The sequence below is a fragment of the Dendrobates tinctorius genome, unplaced genomic scaffold (assembly GCF_039654945.1).
Source record: "Dendrobates tinctorius isolate UK_male_01 unplaced genomic scaffold, ASM3965494v1 ptg000083l, whole genome shotgun sequence".
Taxonomy (NCBI): domain Eukaryota; kingdom Metazoa; phylum Chordata; class Amphibia; order Anura; family Dendrobatidae; genus Dendrobates; species Dendrobates tinctorius.
This window is the reverse complement of record NW_027361751.1, coordinates 973,089-998,985: the sequence shown is the minus strand read 5'-3', so window position 1 is coordinate 998,985 and position 25,897 is coordinate 973,089. Positions and strand designations below refer to the sequence as shown.

Genomic DNA, 25,897 nt, shown 5'->3' with positions numbered 1-25,897 from the left:
CTAATATCCCACATCATCCCGTCAGCCAGAGCCACCAGACTACTACCCCTAATATCCCACATGATCCCGTCAGCCAGAGCCACCGGACTACTACCCCTAATATCCCTCATCATCCCATCAGCCAGAGCCACCGGACTACTAACCCTAATATCCCACATCATCCCATCAGCCAGAGCCACCGGACTACTACCCCTAATATCCCTCATCATCCCATCAGCCAGAGCCACCGGACTACTACCCCTAATATCCCTCATCATCCCATCAGCCAGAGCCACCGGACTACTACCCCTAATATCCCTCATCATCCCATCAGCCAGAGCCACCGGACTACAACCCCTAATATCCCACATCATCCTGTCAGCCAAAGCCACCAGACTACTACCCCTTATATCCCACATCATCCCTTCAGAGCCACCAGACTACTACCCGTAATATCCCACATCATCCCGTCAGAGCCACCAGACTACTAACCCTAATATCCCACATCATCCCATCAGAGCCACCGGACTACTACTCCTAGTATCCCACATCATCCCGTCAGCCAGAGCCACCAGACAACTACCCTAATATCCCACATCATCCCATCAGCCAGAGCCACCGGACTACAACCCCTAATATCCCACATCATCCCGTCAGCCAGAGCCACCAGACTACTACCCCTAATATCCCACATCATCCCGTCAGCCAGAGCCACCGGACTACTACCCCTAATATCCCACATCATCCCATCAGCCAGAGCCTCTGGACTACTACCCCTGGGGTCAGAGCCAGAGCGCTGAGTGGATTTGCCCTGACTTCCATACCAATGATCTCTTTAAAAGAAGCCTGGGGTCAGAATCAGAGCACTGAGGGATTTTCCCTAACTTCCATACCAGGGATCCCTTTAAGAGCGGTCTGGTGTCAGAACCAGAGCGCAGAGTGGATTTGCCCTGACTTCCATACCAATGATCTCTTTAATAGAAGCCTGGGGACAGAATCAGAGCGCTGAGGGATTTGCCCTAACTTCCATACCGGAGATCCCTTTAAGAGAGACCTGGGATCAGTACCAAAGCACAGAGTGGATTTGCCCTGACTTCCATACCGGGGATCCCTTTAAGAGGGGCCTGGGGTCAAAATCAGAGCGCAGAGTTGATTTGCCCTCACTTCCATGCCGGGGATCCCTTTAAGAGGGGCCTGGGGTCAGAACCAGAGTGCTGAGTAGAATTGCCCTAACTTCCATATTGGGGATCCATTTAAGAGAGGCCTGGGGTCAGAACCAGAGCGCTGAGTGGATTTTCCCTGACTTCCATACCAATGATCCCTATCTTCTATAACGGAGATCACTTTAAGAGAGCGTGGGGTCAGTACCAGAGCATTTGAAGGCAATTGCCCTGACTTCCATTCTGGGGATCCCTTTAAGAGAGACCTAGGGTCAGAACCAAAGCGCTGGATGGATTTGCCTTGACTTCCATACCGGGGATCCCTTTAATAGAAGCCTGGGATCAGAACCAAAGTGCTGAGGGATTTGCCTTAACTTCCATACTGGAGATCCCTTTAAGAGAGGCCTGGGGTCAGAACCAGAGCGCAGAGTGGATTTGTCCTCACTTCCGAACCGGGGATCCCTTTAGGAGGGGCCTGGGGTTAGAACCCAGAACCAGAGCGCTGGATGGATTTGCCCTAACTTCCACACCGGGGATCCCTTTAATAGAAGCCTGGGGTCAGAATCAGCGTGCTGAGGGATTTGCCCTGACTTCCATACTGGAGATCCCTTTAAGAGAGGCCTGGGGGCAGAACCAAAGCGCAGAGTGGATTTGCCCTCACTTCCATACCACTGATCCCTTTAAGAGAGGCCTGGGGTCAGAACCACAGCGCTGAGTGGAACGGTCCTAACTTCTATACAGGGGATCCCTTTAAGAGAGGCCTGGAGTCAGAACCAGAGTGCTGAGTGGATTTGCCCTGACTTCCATACTGGGGATCCCTTTAAGAGGGGCCTGGGGTCAGAACCAGAGCGCAGAGTGGATTTGCCCTCACTTCCATACCAATGATCCCTAACTTCTATAACGGAGATCGCTTTAAGAGAGCGTGGGGTCAGTACCAGAGCATTTGAAGGCAATTGCCCTGACTTCCATTCTGGGGATCCCTTTAAGAGAGACCTAGGGTCAGAACCATAGCGCTGGATGATTTTGCCTTGACTTCCGTACCGGGGATCCCTTTAATAGAAGCCTGGGATCAGAACCAAAGTGCTGAGGGATTTGCCTTAACTTCCATACTGGAGATCCCTTTAAGAGAGGCCTGGGGTCAGAACCAGAGCGCAGAGTGGATTTGCCCTCACTTCCGAACCGGGGATCCCTTTAGGAGGGGCCTGGGGTCAGAACCCAGAACCAGAGCGCTGGATGGATTTGCCCTAACTTCCACACCGGGGATCCCTTTAATGGAAGCCTGGGGTCAGAATCAGAGTGCTGAGGGATTTGCCCTGACTTCCATACTGGAGATCCCTTTAAGAGAGGCCTGGGGGCAGAACCAAAGCGCAGAGTGGATTTGCCCTCACTTCCATACCACTGATCCCTTTAAGAGAGGCCTGGGGACAGAACCACAACGCTGAGTGGAACGGTCCTAACTTCTATACAGGGGATCCCTTTAAGAGAGGCCTGGAGTCAGAACCAGAGTGCTGAGTGGATTTGCCCTGACTTCCATACTGGGGATCCCTTTAAGAGGGGCCTGGGGTCAGAACCAGAGCGCAGAGTGGATTTGCCCTCACTTCCATACTGGGGATCCCTTTAAGAGAGGTCTGGGGTCAGAACCAGAGCTCTGAGTGGATTGGTCCTAGCTTCCATACCGGGGATCCCTTTAAGAGAGGCCTGGGGTCAGAATCAGAGCACTGAATGGATTTGCTTGACTTCCATACCGGGGATCCCTTTAATAGAAGTCTGGGGTCAGAATAAAAGTGCTGAGGGATTTGCCCTAACTTCCTTACCGGAGATCCCTTTAAGAGGGAAGATGTGCCTATGGGACTAGGTGATGGAGGATGTGTGATGGGTATATGGCAGGGAGGGGGTGATTCATTTCTGTCATGTGCTCTCTGCTCCTTTCTGGGGGGGCAGGCAATGGCTGGGAGCTTATGTTCCCGGGGATGCTAGATTTCTCCCACCCAGTCAGTGTCTGCTGAGGTGTTGTGGAGTGGGAAAACTGCTGCTCATAGCAACCAATCACAGCTCAGCTTCTTTTAAACAGCTCTGGTGAAATGAAAGATGCTTAGTGATTGGGTGGGGCTATGTGGATTGGGCATGGCCGATACACACATACATTCATTTTTATATATATAGATATATATTATAGATATATATATGTTATTGACATACATATATTATATATCTTTATATTGTATATAGATAGAAGATATAGATAGAAGATTTTATTGTATATAGATAGAAGATTAGCCGTTAATTCATTTGTTGGCTTCTGTAAACTATCCTGACATTGGTTGGGAATCTCTCTCAGTCAAAACTAACAGGTCAAGGAAATTCTTATCCTCTCTTGCTGACAACTTTATCTTCCAAAAGGTAGGGGAGAAAACAAGGTGAACTGCTACTTTGGATCTAATCCTTATAAATAGGGAGGAAATGGTTGAGGAGGTAAAAGTGGCTGGGACCCTAGGAGTTAACGACCATGTTATTTTAGAATTTTGGATAACTAGAGGAGGAAGACCTGTGAAGACTCAGACGTCAAGGCTAGATTTCAGAAAGGCAGATTTTAAGGGATTCAGAAAAAGAATTGGAGGGATCCAATGGCTGGATAGCCTTAAGGACAAAATTGTCCAGGAAGGATGGGAAATCTTGAAAAATGAAATTCTCAAAGCACAATTCTTAACAATTCCGAAAAGAGGGAAGAATAGGAAGCATTTAAGGAAACCAGGATGGATGAACAAAGAACTTAAGCACATGCTAAAAAGGAAGAAAGAAATGTTTATAAAATGGAAAGAGGGAGGCATATCTTAAGAAGAATATAATGCTGTCTGCAGAACCTGCAGGGCACGAATCAGATTATCTAAAGCTGACAATGAATTGAGGCTTGCAAGAGACATCAAAAGCAATAATAAAGGATTTTGGGCATATGTCAAAAGTAAAAGAAAAGTCAAAGATGCTATAGGATTTTTACAGGATGAAAATGATGAAATGGTAAGACAGGATGTTGAGAAGGCCGAACTTTTAAATTCCTATTTTGCATCTGTTTTCTGTCAGAAAGGAAATGTAACATCAACTATTCTTCACTGTCATATTAAGGGAATAGAAGAATCCAGGATAGCTATAAACAGAAAGCTAGTGAGGGAACACTTAGCTAACCTAAATGTATTCAAGTCTCCAGGTCCAGATGAATTACACCCCAGAGTACTGAAGGAGATAGCAGAAGAAATTTTTGAACCTCTCTCCATAATCTTTGAAAATTTGTGGAGAACAGGAGAAGTCCCAGAAGACTGGAGAAGAGCAAATGTTGTTCCTATCTTCAAAAAGGGGAAGAAGGTGGACCCAGGCAACTATAGGCTGGTGAGTCTGACTTCTATACCAGGAAAGATCTTTGAACAAATTATTAAACAACATGTATGTCAGTACCTGGATAAGAATGAAGTGATTAAACAGAGTCAGCATGGGTTTGTAACTAATAAGTCATGTCAGACTAACTTAATTTTCTTCTATGACAGAGTCACTGATTGGGTGGATCAGGGAAATGCTGTTGATATAGTATATCTTGACTTCAGCAAAGCATTTGACAAAGTATCTCACACAATCCTTATTGAAAAAATGACTAAGTATGGAATGGACAAGGCAACAGTTAGGTGGATTCATAACTGGCTTAGGCTAGTTTCACATTTGCGTTTCAGGGCGCAGCGATGGTCTGCGCACAGCCGCCACTAAACCCCGCCCCCTCTGATAGCTCCGCCTCCGGGCGCATGACGCTGCGCACGGCCTGCGTCCTCAGTGATAAAGATAGGGGAGGAGCTATCGGAGGGGGCACGGCAGGGGGCGGGGCTTAACGGCAGCTGTGCGCAGGCCGTCGCTGCGCCCTGAAACGCAAATGTGAAACTAGCCTTAGTGATCGGACCCAAAGAGTGGTCGTAAATGGCTGCACATCCAGTTGGAAGAATGTTATGATTGAGTCACCGTAGGAGGCAAAAACAGAAATGCTAGCTAAGTCCAGAAAACCAGAGAAGTTGGCAGCTATCGGATTGCAGACCCCTGAACCTATCAACACAACTAGCAGTAGCCGTGGGGGGTTCCTACGATGCCCTAGACCCCTCGATCGCAGCCGGAGAAATAGCTAGGCCTAAAGAAAGAAAGGGGAAAACTAAACTGCCCCAGAGCAGACCCCAAAGCAATAGGCAGCCCCCAACATATAATGACGGTGAAGCAAGATGAAAACACTAACACAGGCAGAAAGATAGACTGAGCAAAGACGGGGCCCAATCTAGCTAGATAGAAAAGGACAGGAAGGCTGCTGTCTGCAATCCGTGAAAAACCCTATGAAAATAAGAGCCAACAGACTGACAGTGAAAAAGGCCCTGAAGACGCTAGGCTTCAAAAAAGCTATGTCAGTACTCAGGAATATTCTGAAGACAGAGCTACAGGCAAAAGGAGATTCAGCTCACCCCAGCAGGGAATGGCAGAATCCAGAAAAGCAAGGAAAACAAAAACAAAACACTAATGCAAACAGGCAAAGCAGAAAAACTTAGCTTAGAGGAGCAGGAATCAGACTGGTGTCCTAGAAGTCCACAGAGAAATCACCCGCAGGGCAGAAGGGCGTCGGCAGCCTTATATCCAGTCCGTGACTCCACTCAGCCAGTCATCCTCATCAGGTTCAGGTGCCTGATAATCAGGCTCATTACCTTCCTTCACCAGAATAGGGAGTTCACCAGACCTCAGTGACGAAGGGGAAAATGAACTCACAACAGTACCTCCCCCTTGAGGAGGGGTCACCGAACCCTCAACCACTCCACCAGGGCGATCAGGGTGAGCCCGATGAAAGGCACGCACCAATCTTTTGGCATGAATATCAGAGGCAGAGACCCAGGAATTATCCTCCTGACCATAACCCTTCCACTTAACCAAATACTGGAGTCTCCGTCTAGCCAGAAGGGAATCCAGTATTTTCTCTACCTCATATTCCATGTTACCTTCAACCAATACAGGGTCCGGAGGTGCCACCCCAGGAAAAACTGGTTCAACAAACCTTTTCAACAAGGACTTATGGAACACATTATGGATTTTAAATGTGACAGGAAGAGCCAAACGGAAAGAGACTGGATTAATAATCTCCAAAATCTTGTAGGGACCAATAAATCTAGGCTTAAACTTAGGAGAAGCCACCTTCATAGCAATATTTTTTGATGATAACCACACCATATCACCAATTTTAAACTGGGGACCAATGGTCCTATGTCGATTGGAAAACCGCTGGGCCTTTTCCTGGGAGAGAGATAACTTATCCACCACTTGGTCCCAGATCTGGTGCATTCTCTCCACCACAGTGTCAACACCTGGGCAGGCAGAAGGCTCCACCTGCCCTGAAGAAAATCGAGGATGAAACCCAAAGTTACAAAAAAAAAGGTGACATCAAAGTGGCAGAACTAGCTCTATTATTTAAAGCAAATTCGGCCAAGGGCAAAAATGAAACCCAATCATCCTGATCAGCGGAAATAAAACATCTCAAATACGACTCCAAGGTCTGGTTTGTTCTCTCTGTCTGCCCATTGGTCTGAGGGTGAAAAGCAGAGGAGAAGGACAACTGAATTCCCAGCTTGGAACAGAAAGTCCTCCAAAATCTAGACACAAACTGAACTCCTCTGTCAGATACAATGTTCTCAGGAATCCCGTGTAAGCGAACCATCTGTTGCAAAAACAGGGGCACCAACTCAGAGGAAGATGGCAACTTAGGGAGTGGTACAAGATGAACCATCTTAGAGAACCTATCACAAATCACCCAAATAACAGTCATTCTTTGAGAGACCGGCATATCAGAGATTAAATCCATTGAAATATGGGTCCATGGCCTCCTGGGGACAGGCAAAGGCATCAACAACCCACTAGAGCGAGAACAAGATTTAGACCGGGAGCAAGTCTCACAGGACTGCACAAAATTCCTGACATCATGAGACAAGGTGGGCCACCAAAAAGAGCGACTCACCAGATCTCTAGTACCAAAAATACCTGGATGACCAGCCAATGCAGAGCAATGAACTTCAGACATCACTCTCTTCTTCCACTGGTCAGGAACATACAACTTTCCACTGGGACAACGCTCAGGTTTGTCCTCCTGGAACTCTTGCAGAGCAAGTCTCAAATCAGGCGAGATGGCAGAAAGAACTACCCCTTCGCCTAAGATGGTAGCAGGCTTGGTCACCACAGGAGAATCAGCAAAGAAACTCCTAGAGAGGGCGTCTGCCTTGACATTCTTAGTTCCAGGAAGAAAAGAGACCACAAAATCAAAACGTGTAAAAAACAAGGCCCACCTAGCCTGTCTAGGGTTCAAGCGTTTAGCCGACTCTAGGTAAATCAAATTCTTGTGGTCAATGAGGACCACAACTTGATGTTTAGTTCCCTCCAACCAATGTCTCCACTCCTCAAATGCCCATTTCATGGCCAACAGTTCCCGATTCCCCACATCATCGATATGTTCAGATGGAGAGAACTTTCGGGAAAAGAAAGCACAGGGATTCATTTTAGCTGTTACAGGATCCTTTTGGGACAAAACAGCTCCTGCACCAATCTCAGAAGCATCCACATCTACCTGGAACGGGAGTGAGACATCAGGTTGCCGCAAAACCGGGGCGGAGGTAAATCTTCTCTTCAGCTCCTGAAAGGAAGCAACAGCCTCCGGAGACCAATTCAACACATCAGTACCCTTCTTAGTCAGATCAGTCAATGGCTTGGCAATACTAGAAAATTTTGCTATAAATTTCCGATAAAAATTAGCAAAACCCAAAAACTTCTGGAGGACCTTCAAAGAAGTGGGCTGAACCCAATCATAAATGGCCTGTACCTTGGCCGGGTCCATTTCAATAGTTGACGGAGACAAAATAAATCCCAAAAATGAAATCCTCTGTACTCCAAAAAGGCATTTTGATCCTTTGACATACAGGGACTTCTCCCTCAAGATCCGGAATACAGTCCGAATATGTTCCACATGAGAATCCCAATCCTTGGAGAAGATCAAAATATCATCCAGATAGATAATCAAAAATTTATCGACAAAGTCTCGGAAAATATCGTTCATGAAGCACTGGAAGACAGAAGGGGCATTAGTGAGCCCAAAAGGCATCACCAGGTACTCAAAATGTCCCTCCGGAGTATTAAACGCCGTCTTCCATTCATCCCCCTGCTTAATGCGGATAAGATTATACGCCCCCCTGAGGTCAAGCTTGGTAAACCAGCAAGCACCTCTAACTCTAGAGAATAGATCCGAAATCAGGGGTAACGGACACTGATATTTAATAGTAATTTTATTGAGGGCACGATAATCAATACAAGGCCTTAAAGAACCATCCTTTTTGGCCACAAAAAAAAAACCCGGCACCTAAGGGTGAAGAGGATGGTCTAATATGACCCTTCTCCAACGCCTCCTTAATATAGGACCGCATAGCCTCGTGCTCGGGTACAGATAAATTGAAGAGCCGACCCTTGGGAAATTTACACCCCGGGCTTAGTTCAATTGCACAGTCATAATTCCTATGAGGAGGCAAGGACGCAGACTCATTCTCACTAAATACATCATAAAAGTCCGCCAAATAGTCAGGAACATCATGCGACTGAGGAGAGGTGGAAAAAACCGGAGCCTCACTAAAGGTACACCGACAACCCCAACTCACCACAGACACAGATTTCCAATCCAAAACTGGATTATGAATTTGCAACCAGGGAAACCCCAGAACAACGGCATCATGCAGACCATGCAACACCAAAAATCTGCAATTTTCTTGATGGTCTGGGGCGACCCGCATGACCACCTGGGTCCAAAACTGAGGTTTATTTTTAGGCAAAGGAGTAGCATCAATCCCCCTCAAAGGGATAGGCGTCTGCAGAGGTGTCATCGGAAATCCACAACGTTTAGCAAAATCCAAGTCCATTAGGTTTAGCGCTGCTCCCGAATCCACAAAAGCCTTGGCGGAAAATGTGGACAGGGAGCAGATCAGAGTAATTGCCAGAAGAAACTTAGGTTGAACACCACCAACAGAAAACGTGTGTGCAAAGCGTTTCTCTCGTTTAGGACAAACAGAAATAATATGCGAGGCATCTCCACAGAAAAAACACAGCATATTACGCCTTCTGAACTCCTGAGGTTGCGCCTTAGACAAATCTCTATCACATTGCATAGGTTCAGACGTCTGTTCAACCGGTGGCAACACCTCTCGTGCAATCCTGCGTTCACGTAAACGCCGATCAACCTGAATGGCTAATGACATAGAATCGTCCAGACCAGAGGGAACAGGACATCCCACCATAGTATCTTTTATGGCTTCTGACAAACCCTTCCGAAAGAGAGCAGCCAAGGCATTATCATTCCAGGTAGTAAGGACCGCCCACTTTCGGAACTTTTGACAGTACAACTCTGCAGAATCTCGACCCTGGTTCAATGCCAACAGGGTCTTTTCAGCCTGATCAATAGCATTAGGTTCGTCATACAACAACCCCAAAGCTTGAAAGAATGCGTTCACATTAGTCAGAATAGGATCATCTGGTTTCAAAGAAAACGCCCAATCCTGGGGATCGCCACGCAGCAAAGAGATGACAATTTTAACCTGCTGCGCGGAGCTCCCTGACGAGTTAGGCTTCAAGGCAAAAAATAATTTACAATTATTTTTGAAACTCAAAAATTTAGATTGATCCCCAAAAAATACATCAGGTGTAGGGATCTTTGGTTCAACAGCATGCGAACGAGCAAGGTAGGCGGAAATTCCCCGCACTTCCGCAGCGAGCTGCTCCACACGATCAGACAATTGCTTTATCTCCATTGAGAGAAAAAAAAAATTCCCCCTACGGCCTCAGAGATATAGAGGAAAGAATATACACACACCTTTTTTTTTTTTTTTTTTTTAAACACAATTCTTTCCTGCTATTGACTACCCTAGGATCTGCAGTATGGTGGGTGATTCTGTTATGATTGAGTCACTGTAGGAGGCAAAAACAGAAATGCTAGCTAAGTCCAGAAAACCTGAGAAGGTGGCAGCTATCAGATTGCAGACCCCTGAACCTATCAACACAACTAGCAGTAGCCGTGGGGGGTTCCTACGATGCCCTAGACCCCTCGATCACAGCCGGAGAAATAGCTAGGCCTAAAGAAAGAAAGGGGAAAACTAAACTGCCCCAGAGCAGACCCCAAAGCAATAGGCAGCCCCCAACATATAATGACGGTGAAGCAAGATGAAAACACTAACACAGGCAGAAAGATAGACTGAGCAAAGACGGGGCCCAATCTAGCTAGATAGAAAAGGACAGGAAGGCTGCTGTCTGCAATCCGTGAAAAACCCTATGAAAATAAGAGCCAACAGACTGACAGTGAAAAAGGCCCTGAAGACACTAGGCTTCAAAAAAGCTATGTCAGTACTCAGGAATATTCTGAAGACAGAGCTACAGGCAAAAGGAGATTCAGCTCACCCCAGCAGGGAATGGCAGAATCCAGAAAAGCAAGGAAAACAAAAACAAAACACTAATGCAAACAGGCAAAGCAGAAAAACTTAGCTTAGAGGAGCAGGAATCAGACTGGTGTCCTAGAAGTCCACAGAGAAATCACCCGCAGGGCAGAAGGGCGTCGGCAGCCTTATATCCAGTCCGTGACTCCACTCAGCCAGTCATCCTCATCAGGTTCAGGTGCCTGATAATCAGGCTCATTACCTTCCTTCACCAGAATAGGGAGTTCACCAGACCTCAGTGACGAAGGGGAAAATGAACTCACAACAGAAGAATGTCTCAAGTGGGGTACCACAGGGCTCTGTCCTGGGCCCTGTATTGTTCAACATCTTTATCAACGATTTAGATGAAGGAATTGAGGGTAAACTGATTAAATTTGCTGATGACACAAAGCTAGGAGGGATAGCTGATAATAGAGAAGAGAGAGAGAGGATTCAAAAAGATATAAATAAACTGGAGAAGTGGGCAGCAACTAACAGAATGGTTTTTAACAGGGAAAAATGCAAAGTACTACATCTGGGCAATTTAAATGAAAAAAGCATATATAGAATGGGAGGAATAGGGCTAAGTGACAGCACATGTGAAAAAGACTTGGGTATACTAATAGATCACAGACTGAATATGAGTCAATAGTGTGATGCAACAGCAAAAAAGGCAAATGCAATTCTAGGATGTATTAACAGAAACATACAGTCTAGATCACGTGAAGTCATTATTGCCCTCTACTCCTCTTTGGTCAGACCTCATCTGGAATACTGTGTCCAGTTTTGGGCACCACATTTTAAAAAAGACCAACAAACTAGAGCAAGTTCAGAAAAGAGCGACCAGAATGGTGACCGGCCTGCAAACCTTGTCTTATGAGGAAAATTGCATGATTTGGGAATGCTTAGTTTGCAGAAAAGAAGACTGAGAGGAGACCTAATAGCTGTCTACAAATATCTCAAGGGCTGTCACATTGTAGAAGGATCATCTTTATTCTCATTTGCACAAGGATAGATTAGAAGCAATGGGATGAAACTGAATGGGAGGAGACGCAGACTAGACATTAGAGAAAACTTTTTGACAGTTAGAGTGATCAATGAGTGGAACAGGCTACCACGGGAGGTGGTGAGTTCTCCTTCAATAGAAGTCTACAAACAGAGGCTGGACAGACATCTGTCAGGGATGATTTAGCGAATCCTGCTTTGAGCAGGGGGTTGGACCAGATGGCCCAGGAGGTCCCTTCCAACTCTACGATTCTATGAAGCCGACAGGATATGACACATGGTTTACATACAGTAAACCATTGCATATCATTTCGATTTATATAGCGTGGGACTTGACTGTACGGTGGACAGGTATGGGATATTGTTGTTTTTTTATTTTGGATTTTTTTATAGGAGAACAAGGGCTTCGATTGGATTGGGAGTGTAATAAAGATGGCAAAAATGTGTGTTTAATTATTTAATTAAAAGTCTTTACTCAATGTCTGTGTGTATTTTTAACCCTTTCAGACTAGTGGATTAATAATGGAGAGGTGTCTTATTGACACCTCTCCATTATTAACCAGGCTTAATGTCACCTTACAATAGCAAGGTGACATTAACCGTTTATTACCCCATATGCCACTACTACACAGCAGTGGGATGAGAGAGGCTAAGTGCCAGAATTGGCATCTTACAGATGCGCCTTTTCTGGGGTGGCTGGGGGCAGATGTTTTTAGCTGGGGGGGGCAATAACCATGGTCCCTCTCTAGGCTATTAATATCTGCCCTCAGTCCCTGGCTTTCCCTCTCTGGCGAACAAAATTGCGCGGGAGCCCACGCAATTTTTTTCCGTGATTTAATTCTTTAATTTAACACCTACAGCTCCAAAATTTTACACACACACACACACACACACACACACACACACACACACACACACACTACTAACATTATTAGTTAGGGACATATATAAATCGAAATGATATGCAATGGTTTACTGTATGTAAACCATGTGTCATATCCTGTCGGCTTTGCAATTATTTTACAGAAGCCGACAATTGAATTATCGGCTATTCTGCTATCAATATCTCTATCAAATATAAAGATACAGTATATATATATATATATATATACTGTATATATGTCACTGATATATATATACCTGCGCATCGGATTGTGATTGCAAATAACGTTCAGTATATGTCGATGTACAGCGCATGCGCAATATGTCGGCTTTCTCAATTTATTATGTAAATTCCATTAGTTTTGCTATGGCATTTTTTGGACATATATCAGGTGGATGTCTCTCAAAAAAAAAAACAAGCGCCGACTTTGTCACATAAAATCTGGCGCCTGTGCAGTTGAATGTGACTGCATGTTATGTGGATTTGTGCTCGCTGTGTCTCTGACATTCTTGCATATGCACAGTACACTTACCTTTTTTTTTTATCTAACTTTATTTGTCCCTGTTCTGTGTGAGCATCACAAGATGGCCGCATCCATACATCTCCATGTGGTTTTCAAATTGCACAGGTGAATAACATATTCTGATTATATGGGTATATATAACTTGCAAATGCAAAGTAGCACATGCTATTCCTTCCCTGAGGAAGCCACAATCTGTGGCGATACGCGTGGGAATTTATCCCCCACCTCTCTTTCTCCCCCTTGCCAGGGCCCTGGCTCGCATCTTTGGCTCCACATGTAACTGATGTGTGAATTTTTTTTTTTTTGCCTTGGGAATAGGTTTGTTTATCTATCTCTTGTATTGCAGTTTGCCAGTCTTATTATTTCCTGGCGATTGTTTAAAAAGTCTGGATTGAGTGTGGCTATTATTGCCTTCTCTCTGGCATACCTTTTCTCCTTGATATTTGGATGCTTGCTTTATTGGACCCATATGGCACTAGTTATAGGCTTCAGTTACATGCACTTTAAAATGATTGTGTATACTATCTGGTTCTTCTGGGGTATTTTTTGGTATCCATTCTAAGTCCCTTGCTGGGACTTTTATATATTTAATCTACTTTTCATATCTGGGTCTGTATGACAGCAATTATTTGTAACTGTATTAGCTATATTACGTGGTGCCCTCCATCCCTTTTGTTTATTACTAAGACTGTGATTGGGCAGTGTATGGATTATGGTAACTGCAAACACCGTCCTCCCGTATTTAATTCACATATAGTGTAGGCTCAGTAGGTTAATTCCTGCAATGATTTATGTTAAAATGAATTTCATGTTTACCGTCATTTCCATGAAGCCACAGTAACTTCTGATGTATTGCTGAAGCTCATCACTAGTTTTGCTGCTCTGGAGAAACCTACATCTTGAGAAAAATATATTTGTTATAATTTTTCAATATTTATTCAACAATTGAGAAACATGCAAGACTAAATATTCATTGTGTTGAAAGCAATCTGTCACCAGGTTTAGGTTTATTCTATTTAATCATCAAAGAATATCTCAACACAATATCACTAATTGGATACACCGAGTAAAAACCATAATATAATATTTTTTTATTAGAATGTATTAAAATTACATAATAAAATACGGTACTTCAGATAAGAGTGACACAGGGCAAGATCTCTTTATCATCCATATGCACATTAACACATTAGAAATAGTAGCACTAGAAAAAGTGTATCTTTTAACCGTTCAATTGCTATCACAGATATGCATTTGCAAGGATTAACTTCAGCCCATTTTATATATATTTACCAGAATGTGAGTCGTAGGGAGCTTGTACCATCCTGTCCTGTGTCCCTCACCCCAACGCGCGTTCATGCCACTTCCTCAAGGGGAATCTGAGAGCAGCTTAAAATAGGGCAAGTGACCCTGATTCTAAGGCCGGAGTCACACTGGCGAGGAATACGGGAGAGTGAGAGGCGCAAAAAGCACGCATTAGACACGGACAAATGATTTTCTATGGGGTCACTCGCACCAGGCGTATATTTCTCCTCAGTATCCTACGCTCCGTGCCACTCGCAGCATGCTGCGATTGTCAGCGTACTACGCCCGTAGTACGCCAATGCAAGTCTATGGGTGCGCAAAAAATACGGATTACACATGGACCACACATGTGACTTGCGAGAAATACGCACCCGGTGTCTTTTAGGCTGGAGTCACACTAACCTGCGCAAAATACGGTCAGTATTTTACATGCGTAATACGGATGACAGACCCCTAAACAGTGCTCCGTATGTCATCTGTAATCAAGGTGTGGTCGCGTATTTTGCGCATGTCAGCATCCGTATGTAATCCGTATGGCATCCGTATGGTGAGATTTTCTCGCAGGCTTGCAAAATGGACATATAATGGAGCCCTATGACAGTTTTAATAAAGAAATGAAAGAATAGATATAGACACATAGAATGCATATATATATATATTATAATATTTATATATATATATATATATATATGTATTCTATGTGTCTATATCTATTCTTTCGTTTCTTTATTAAACCTGTCAGTGTGAGTTTACTGTATAGCGCACTGAATTGCCGGCTTTGCTAAAAGACACCGGGTGCGTATTTCTCGCAAGTCACACGTGTGGTCCGTGTGTAATCCGTATTTTTTGCGCACCCATAGACTTGCATTGGCGTACTACGGCCGTACTACGCTGACAATCGCAGCATGCTGCGAGTGGCACGGAGCGTAGAATACGGATGAGAAATATACGGCTGGTGCGAGGGACCCCATAGAGAATCATTGGTCCGTGTGTGATGCGTGCTTTTAGCGCCTCTCACTCTCCCGTATTCCTCGCCAGTGTGACCCCGGCCTTAGAAACCCTGTCATAGGGCTCCATTATATGTCCATTTTGCAAGCCTGCGAGAAAATCTCGCCATACGGATGCCATACGGATTGCATACGGATGCTGACGTGCAAAATACGCGACCACACCTTGATTACGGATGACATACGGAGCACTATTTAGGGCTCTGTCATCCGTATTACGCATGTAAAATACTGACCGTATTTTGCGCAGGTTAGTGTGACTCCAGCCTAACACTGTATCACTTAGTTTACTGGCTGCAGCAGTTGTGACACAGAGTGTTTGGCTGGAGTCACACTAACCAGCGCAAAATACGGTCAGTATTTTACATGCGTAATACGGATGACAGACCCCTAAATAGTGCTCCGTATGTCATCCGTAATCAAGGTGTGGTCGCGTATTTTGCGCATGTCAGCATCCATATGCAATCCGTATGGCATCCGTATGGCGAGATTTTCTCGCAGGCTTGCAAAGTGGACATATAATGGAACCCTATGACAGGGTTTCTAAAAGACACCTGGTGCGTATTTCTCGCAAGGCACATGTGTGGTCCGTGTGTAATCCGTATTTTTTGCGCACCCATAGACTTGCATTGGCATACTACGGGAGTAGTACGCTGACAATCGCAGCATGCTGCGAGTGGCACGGAGCGTAGGATACTGAGGAGAAATATACGCCTGGTGCGAGGGACCCCATAGAAAATCATTTGTCCGTGTCTAATGCGTGCTTTTTGCGCCTCTCACTCTCCCGTATTCCTCGCCAGTGTGACTCCGGCCTTAAGATGTATAATGCAGCACAGCTGAGAAAGCAGACCCCCATCCCCACCAGGCTCCTGTAGCTATTTTAATACAGCATTAATTATCTCCTAGTGATGAAACTTTCATTGTAAGTAAACAGTAAAAAGCCCAAAAAGTTACACATAACTGAATTCAGTATCTTAGCTGCTATCTCATTCTGTCTTCAGTTTAGATAGCAAAAACCTGCTGACAGATTCCTTTTAACATATTTCATACATAGAAACATTTAGAATCATTCTATAATGTATAGTCTATAGCAGGTATGGAAAAAAGAGTCATATAACACTTGAAGAAAAAAATATAGTGCTACTGAATCAGTATAATATGTGATATGAAAGCATACTCAGGAAACCATTTTGCATGTTCTTTCCAAGGATCATCATTTTCTTCCCAGTTTCCTAAACATCCACCACAGGAGAAGCACTGCACATTGTCTCTTGTTCCTGTGTTAAATAATATAGCATAGGTAAGTACATTCCCCAAGTAAGTTTGCATTACATGTACGTTAACCGCAGAAAGATAGATAGATAGTTATATCCAAAAAACGTCCACATGAATCAACTATGGCACTTGAAAATGACATATAACCAAATATGGACTTATGTTAATAACAGCTGAAGAAGAGAACCATAAAGTGTTTAAAAGCAATGTTCCAAATTGTATTATATTTTTTTAAAAATACAAGAGAAGGCACAAAAGACAAAGTAGCAACGTGTCCAGCAGGGGAGACCCTAGCCTCATCCCAAATAAGTATGCCTCCTTATGTTGCTAAAATCAAGTAATGTATATACCTAGAGTTTGTATAAATAATCATTACAACAGTGAGGGTAGAGAGAGTAACTAATCTTAACAGGGTTAATGTATTATTTTCCCTTAAAATGACATGAAAACCACGCAATAGGGAGTTTGGGACAGGCAAGGAATCTCCCCTTCACCCTGATGCGCGTTTCGCCCAGAGCTTCTTTTAGCATTCTTCTCAAGCTGCATTCAGGCTAAAGTTGTTAAACAACTATATAGCTTATTTGCACTATATACCCCTTATTGCCTGTTTATAAAGACTGCCAATTGTCAAGTAAAAGTTTGATTGTTTTTATGTATTCCGTGTCTCGTGGATTGCTTGCTGTTGAGCTTCCAGAAGAGGAAAGCCTGGAGCCAATGAAGGCCTGTAGACCAGACATTAGTGTGATGCACCCCACATACAGCAGCACACCAGGAAACGTTTTGTCTGTAGGGTGCCAGAGCGAGCAAGAGCCTCAGCTCTCCAACAACTATCTCACTTGGGCACCTTACAACTACACAGGGCTACAGGGACAAGACAGGATAGGAAAATAACTATAATACACTTAGGATGGGGGACCTGGCAACATACCATTGCAATCATAAACTACCACTAAGTAACTATAGAGGTTGGTCATTCACCTCCCAATTGGGTAGGGTGCCTTTTATGCAAGATGCCTCCCAGCTATTTGCAGGTGCGTGCGCTTTCCATTTAAGAGCAGGGAAGCGCACACTTGCCAAAAGTAAGTGTGGTGGGCACAAGAGAAAGGGGGGAGATGAGCATGAGAATGCTGCAGAGGTGGGGGCGGTGAGTATGTCAGTGTCCCTGCATGGAGAGCGCAGGGGAACCAATGGCTGTTACATGTGTTCAGTCTGTCCCTCCATGGCAGCTGGACCAGTCTTCACATCTGCAGGTGACATCTTCAGCGCAGCATCCAGGGTGCTTCTGGCATAATGTCATTGTAGACCGATCAAACACTTGAGGTACCCAAGATGACAGGTGCTACTCTGGTCTAGAACCTAGTAAAGACTGGAGGCACCTAGGATGCCAACTAAGGATGCCATTTGCAGAAAGAAGACTGCTGCGAAGGTCCAGATTGGATGAAAGATTAGGACAGCTGGAATCTTTTTGCTCATCTCAATATGCAATGACTATTCTTTATCTATAGAAACAGCATGTCAGTGTAGGGGGTGGACTGACCTATGGACCTTTCTGATGAAGAAGGAAATGTAACCTGTGATGCGTATAATGCTTTATTCTGACTTGAATGCATATATGTGGGACAACAGCTAGAATTGGGGAAAGACGGTGTAGTACTGTGTTCTGGCCACTAGATGGAGACATAGGGTAGTGAGAAAAGGGCTTAACAGTAGCTTTAGGCTAGGGAAACGCAGAGTCATGGTGGGCGGAGTTACGGGACTGGGAAGGGGATTTCCAGGTTAAGGAGAAAAAGGAAAGAGAGTCCCAGGGTTAGGGAGATCTCTCTCAGGGGGACGACGGAGACAAAGAAGAGCTCAGGAGAAGAAAGAAGATAGCAGAGCTCAGGAACAGACAGGAGAGAGAGACGGATAGTTGGGGGGTGGCCCTGACAGGACAGCTTCAGAACGTAGGATGCAGGACAAAGGAGGCCTGCGGTATCGGACGGCTGGACACTGAAGGAGCAGTAAGTGTCACAGCGGGCGGACTCGGCAGGGGAAAATGCTGTGGCTGTGGGCCTAATGGAAGCCATGGTGAAAGAAGCCTGGGGTCTTCGCCAAACAGGAGCAGGAGGGAGGTGACAGGTACCCGGACCTAGGAGCAGAAGCTGTCATGTTTGCTGTGGATGTCAAGAGGACACCAAATAAAGTTGGACCTGATTGAACAAGTTTCTGTGTCTGTCATCAGTCCGTCTCGCGGCCGAAAGGGACCACCCCCCAGTCGGCACACGTTACTACATCAGCATCAGAGATGAGAGGATCTTTTGAAATTTGAATTTGCCAACTTTGACAAATTTTCCCAACAAATTCAATTTACAGTGACTAAATTTGGCAAATCTCTATACTGGAAAGCTTGTAAGTGCCCGGAAAAAATGTGTGGTAGAGAGAGAACCCACTGACCATAGGAGCTTATACACTACAGGTGAGAAAGAAAAAGAGAGAATCCGCTGACCATAAATGTCTACACTCTCTTATGACAAGAGAGAGATCCCACTGACCATGAGAGCTTACACACTACAGGTGAGATAGTGAGAGGACACTGCTGACCATAGGATCTTATACTATACAGGTTAGAGAGTGAAAACCCTACTCACCATAAATAGTTTATATTCTACAGAAGAAACAGAGAGAGGACCCCACTGCCTCTATGAGCTTACACTCTACATAAGGGAGATTTACTCTAAAGATGGAAAATGAATGCCACACAAAAGCTCTGTTGGGAGCTGCTGATCTGTGATGTATCAGGTACTGACCACCACTGTACAAGGTGTGATAATAATCCATAATATGTCATAGCTACTGGGCATTATGGGGAAGCCTGCACGGCAATGCAAAATTGTGTTGGCCCACTCTCTGATGCTTCAGCATAGTGGGAAATGGTACCAGACAAGTTTTTTTTTGAGAACCATGAATTAAATCTGAAAATGTTTGAATTTGGTTGAAACTGCGAATTTCATAGAACTGGACTTGAACTCGATCATTGGATCTATCTGCTCATCTCTAGTCAATATGGCGTTCTACATACTTTTTACCATGACTGATAGGTACAGCGCTGTAGGTATCTACTTACAAAGTTATGTATATACATATATTTCTTTATTTTACTCACTTACATAGCGCCATAAATTCCACAGCACGTTACAGATATTATAATCACTGTCTCCATTGGGGCTCACAATCTAGATTCACTATTAGTATGTCTTTGGAGTGTGGGAGGAAACCGGAGTATCTGGAGGAAGCACACACAGACATGGAAAGAACAAAGATGTTGTTCTTGGTGGGATTTGAACCCCGGATTCCAGCGCTGCGAGGCAGCAGTGATAACCACTAAACCAGTATATGGTGCCATATGTGATGGGAGATATGTGTCACAAAGGTTGTTATTCTGCGTGATGCGAAACCCATAAGTAAGGGATGGGTGGGACACCTACTCACCATATCGCCACCTTCAGGAGCGTAACTACCACGGTCACAGCAGTCGCCACTGCGACCGGGCCCGGGGGGGGGGGGGGAGTCAGGGGCCCGGCAGGTCAGACCATATCTCCCGACCATTCCGATTCTCGTGGGACAGTCACGTTTTTGATCCCCCCACCCGCATCCCGCCTGGGAGTCTATTTTTCCCACACTGCACTGTGCTGCCACAGCCCCCATGCACCCCATCCTCGACCTCCCAGAGACCCACCGCAGGCCCCCACAGCCTGCAATGACATCGTTGGGCTGTTCTATAATTCTCTAATATGCGCACAGGACCTGTGATGAGATCACAGTAGGGGAGGAGTCAGGGGTCACATGATCAGGGCCCTCAGTGTATGCAGGACTCTGCTGTGCTGGTTGTCATGATGCTGGATGAGGGTAAGTTTATGTGTGGGGGTTTACAGTGTGGATGTACGTATCAAAAATTGCACCGGAATAGAGGGGTACATTTTTGGCACAATGTAGGCAACCTAATAGTGTAAACTTAGACTAGACAATGTAAAAATATGCAAGCTTTATCAAACACTTTGTACCACTTTGATACTGTATATCTGGTGCATTTTAAGACTGTTTTATCTTATTTCTGTCTTTCTTCATGTGATAAGTCTATCTCCTCTTATTTAGAGTTTCTGAGTGTTGGGTGATGGTTTATCTGGTTTTTAATGTAAAAATCTCCTTCTGGTCAAATAGTTGTCAGATTTGGAAACTCCTCACATCTCAATGCTGCTGTTAAAGAGCAATACACTTTTTCATGGATTCTCTTCCTATTAATTAGAGAATAGAAAACGTGTAACACCTTACAGTAGCAGCAAAGTGGATGGGATTTTGACAAGGTCTTCTCTCAGGCAGCAATTGCATTCTGAAATGCACTATCTCACTAACAATCAATATTAGGTTTGCATGGAAAACTCACCTCTTCTCCTATACTTACTGTCATGATTCCTCCACTCAGTGACTGATTGCTATGCTGTTCTATGGAAACTGTCTTGCTAAGTTGTCTGTGTCTTGATTGACAGCTTGGCTGTCTGATACTGTGATGGGCTTGCTGTGCTGTCGGTGCCTTGATTGACAGCTCTGCTGTACAATCTGTGACTGGGGCGTGCGGGACTTTCTGCAGGTGTTCAGTGTTCTGGTGATTGCCCAGCTACTTAACTGAGCTGTCTGCCCCTGATCCCTGCCATACCTAGTTTGCACTTCTTGGTGAGTGTTAGCCTTTTCCCTTGATTATCTACGTACTCTCTTGGTATTTGTCATGGCTCTGGACGGGAATTCCTTTCCCCATCCTGGGCTCTTTGGAGTTACCTTTGTTGCCCTCCCTTTTGTCTGGTGGGAGTCTATATTAACCCGCCCTTCTGTTGGGTTTTTGTCAGTGATAGTACTGTCCTCGGCTGAGCAGCTGACCTTGCTATACTTGTGTATATCGTTCGTTCCCGTGTGCTTGTCGTGTGTATGATCCGGCTTGTCCCTCGTTTTGTGCCTGTGCTCTGATTCTGTACCTATGCTATTCTCTGGTTCTGATCTCTGGTTTGCCCTCTTACTACCCTCCTTGTATTGCGTTCCTGTCCGGTTTTCGACTTTGACTTTTGTTTGACCATTCTTCAGTCTGTGCCCTTGGATACTGCGTTACCTTCTGACTTTTGAACTCGGCTTGTCTGACCTCTCTCTCTCTCCCGGCTCCGCCGGCTCCCGGTCTTACTCTTTTTCTCCCTTGCACGGAGGATAGCTCCTCCTCCAACCACTCTCACGGTGGTCACGTGTCTCAGGTCCTGTTAGTGCAGCGTGCTCTCAGCAGCGGCCACACGCTTCTATTTGTTACTGCTTTCTCCCCACTCACTTCCCCTAGTGTTCATTCCCTTGGCACAAGCAGTGTGTCCGTCACAGTATTGACCTCGGAACGTCTAACTCTTCTGCCTCACAGCCTGTCCGTGAGTAGTGACTAGCGTTACATTAGTGACTAGCGTCACACTTACACTTAATGCACTCGTCCATGTTTGCAGCCCTCATTAATTTTACCACCACCCATCTGCACAGATGATGGCCCACTGATTGACTAAGACAAATTTATTGAAAAATTCCCTCAACTACATGTGACTTGTAAACTATGCCAGCATCTTACAACTAATATAATTGCATTACCCGTGAAGAAAAATCCAGTCTCTGCTAGTTCACACTGTTTTACTGAAGCATACACAGGCCAACAGGTAAAGGATTGTAGTCTTGTCTGTTCATTTTCCATGGACACCTTGACATCGATTGGATCAATCTCCTTTGGCTGCACCCGAATTTCATAAATTGGTATATTACCAACATCTTTGCCCTGAATGAATGCACAGGAAGGATTAAACTTCTTATGTTTTTCCAACGGAGTAGGGGATATGGACAGCCTGCACAGGACCAAGCCACAGCAGAAGCACTGGCAGCTGTTCTCCAAACCAGTTCTATAGAATCCGGCTGAAGCCAACTCTTTTGGGGAAGAGCCTGAAAGAGGATCTTGAGCCCAGTGGGTCTTCAGTCGCTTTAACTCACTTCTCATTGAGTAGTTGGGTTGTCTAGGCAGCTGCTCTCTTATTGTTCTGTGTCTTTCTTCATACCTATGAACAGATTTGTCTACATCAATATGACTCATAAATGGAGGTAAGAGCAAGTCGTGAGATGAATCAAACTCTGATATATTTATTAAGTCCATTTTCTCTAAGTCTTCTAATGTAAAACCGCACCAGAATATTTCTGTTTCAAGTTGCTGTAGAATTTTTTTTGACAATCTGAAAAATAGGAAAACAATCATTTAGTAACGTTTTCAAGATCAAGAGTCTACTGGTGACTTTTTTGAACATAGAATTAGGCCATGTGCACACGCTGCGGTTTTGCTGCGGTTTTGGCCCTGCAAAACTGCAGCAGTTCCGCAGACATGGTACTTTACCATGTTAGCCTATGGGTTTTCAAAACCGCAGTGCTCACGCTGCGGTTTTTTACCTGCGGAAAAGCTGCGTTTTTTTTCCACAGCATGTCAATTGTTTCTGCGGATTCTGCTGCGGTTTCACACCTTTAACATAGTAGAGGTGTGAAACCGCAGGGCAAAACCGCAGGCCAAACCGCAGGTCACTTTACCTGCGGTTCCGCGGGAAAAAACCCGCAGGTGAATCTGCAGTGTGTGCACATACCCTTAAAGCTGCACAAAGACCATGATGTGAATTGGAAGCTCATGTAACCAAAATGTTAAGGATTGGATCCGCACTGGTCTAATATACAGAGTTATTAGTTAAGTACGCAAACTTACTTGAGTGTTGATGATTCACTAGACTTTGGCTTTCAAAAGATGTATCCTTTGGTTACATCTGTAGCATAAATCAATAATTTTTTTAGGAAGCATGTGAATGAGATTTTGTGTATTGGAAACTTGGAAGTAATAAGCCATGCTATTGTATTTGCCTTTAACACCTTGCCGCCTTGTCGGATGTGGGTGTATAAAGTGTGCCCAGGTGTTAAGCCCAGTTCCTACATGGCAGATGCCAACTGCGTTACACAGCCTGTACATGCCACTAACAACTTCCATCAGATTGCCATGGATCGAGATCTAGCTGAGGGCTGACAAATATCTTTCACAGCTGTATTTTAGTTCGCATTCACTGAGAGCCAATGGGTTGCCTTGGTCTAGTGAACGCTTCCGTCTCCACCATTTTTATGCTCTTATAAAGTACAGATGCAGGATATCAGTTATTTGACTATATAAATAAATACTATATATTAAAATGAAAAAGGAGAAAAGAAACACAGGATAACATGCACACAACAGCAGAATATCCATGTGAAGAAAGGCTTTTATTTGACATACAATAGCCAGGAAGGTCCAAGTGTACAATGAAAACAATTAAAAACCACAAATAGAACAAAAGTGGGCAGGTGAAGAAGTCATGCAGTATACAGAAAGAGAAATAATTTTATCATTACATATTTCAAGTATGCATTCACAACAATGCCCTCTATCACCATATAATATGCATAGTATGTTTAGTATAAAGATATGGACAAATTGCAACAGTAAAATCTGATCAACCTACTAGTCACTTGAATAATGAGGAAAATACACAAATAGTGACAAATGGTAGGTATATGAACAATCCAAATGATTACCATGCAAGTCCATAGATGAGGGAAGGCAATTGCTGGATCACATGAAAATCACCCATGTATACTCACACTGCCCACAATGCCCAACGCGTGTCGCTGCTTGCCTGCAGCTTCGTCAGGGGAAGTAGCCAGGAATGATATCAGGTCCCCTTTATAGTACAATTGCAATTGTAATCACTACAGCGCACCCCGACACCTGAGTGCGGCATTAGCTGTATGATAAAGATAACCTGAGTCCAAAATGAGTCATGACACCTGCGCAGTAGATAGCAATGTGTTCCTGGGAGATTGTAACCAAGACGCTAGAGATTCAGAAGCAGGAGACAGGGAGGGGGAGGGCGATTGTTAACCCTTCCTCCTCACACAGCCCAGCATCCAAGAATAACATCAGTGCTCCTTATACTGTCAGCCTGAAAAAATAAGATAACAAAAGCGCCAGTATCCTGCAGCAGTGTCACCTATAATACCAAAATACATGCAAATACTAAATACAGAAGAGAAAAAATAATAATAATGCACTTATAACATGGGATCTGCACCTCAAAAAACCGCAGCATGTGAACAATGTGTCCTAAAAATAAGGAAAGCACAGACGATCAGCAAGAAATATACAGTGGGGAAAAAAAGTATTTAGTCAGTCAGCAATAGTGCAAGTTCCACCACTTAAAAAGATGAGAGGCGTCTGTAATTTACATCATAGGTAGACCTCAACTATGGGAGACAAACTGAGAAAAAAAAATCCAGAAAATCACATTGTCTGGTTTTTTTTTCATTTTATTTGCATATTATGGTGGAAAATAAGTATTTGGTCAGAAACAAAATTTCATCTCAATACTTTGTGATATATCCTTTGTTGGCAATGACAGAGGTCAAACGTTTTCTGTAAGTCTTCACAAGGTTGCCACACACTGTTGTTGGTATGTTGGCCCATTCCTCCATGCAGATCTCCTCTAGAGCAGTGATGTTTTTGGCTTTTCGCTTGGCAACACGGACTTTCAACTCCCTCCAAAGGTTTTCTATAGGGTTGAGATCTGGAGACTGGCTAGGCCACTCCAGGACCTTGAAATGCTTCTTACGAAGCCACTCCTTCGTTGCCCTGGCGGTGTGCTTTGGATCATTGTCATGTTGAAAGACCCAGCCACGTTTCATCTTCAATGCCCTTGCTGATGGAAGGAGGTTTGCACTCAAAATCTCACGATACATGGCCCCATTCATTCTTTCATGTACCCGGATCAGTCGTCCTGGCCCCTTTGCAGAGAAACAGCCCCAAAGCATGATGTTTCCACCACCATGCTTTACAGTAGGTATGGTGTTTGATGGATGCAACTCAGTATTCTTTTTCCTCCAAACACGACAAGTTGTGTTTCTACCAAACAGTTCCAGTTTGGTTTCATCAGACCATAGGACATTCTCCCAAAACTCCTCTGGATCATCCAAATGCTCTCTAGCAAACTTCAGACGGGCCCGGACATGTACAGGCTTAAGCAGTGGGACACGTCTGGCACTGCAGGATCTGAGTCCATGGTGGCGTAGTGTGTTACTTATGGTAGGCCTTGTTACATTGGTCCCAGCTCTCTGCAGTTTATTCACTAGGTCCCCCCGCGTGGTTCTGGGATTTTTGCTCACCG

At 44.5% G+C, this 25,897-nt stretch overlaps 1 protein-coding gene across 2 annotated transcripts in view; it reads right to left on the bottom strand.

The window, feature by feature from the left end:
* The window catches only part of LOC141097070 (baculoviral IAP repeat-containing protein 1-like), a 102,159-nt gene that overhangs the window by 49,901 nt on the left and 26,361 nt on the right, over window positions 1–25,897 (bottom strand). Inside the window, exons 1-4 of one of the 2 annotated variants that reach the window (XM_073584041.1) lie at window positions 24,339–24,838; window positions 22,278–22,903; window positions 16,537–16,636; window positions 13,864–13,945 (exon numbers count right to left, since the gene is read on the bottom strand). In XM_073584041.1, coding sequence (XP_073440142.1) covers window positions 13,864–13,945; window positions 16,537–16,636; window positions 22,278–22,827 — 732 coding nt within the window. In that variant the 5' untranslated portion in view covers window positions 22,828–22,903; window positions 24,339–24,838. Of the gene's footprint in view, window positions 1–13,863; window positions 13,946–16,536; window positions 16,637–22,277; window positions 22,904–24,338; window positions 24,839–25,897 lie in introns of those variants that run through there. The other variant, XM_073584042.1, reaches the window with a different exon arrangement.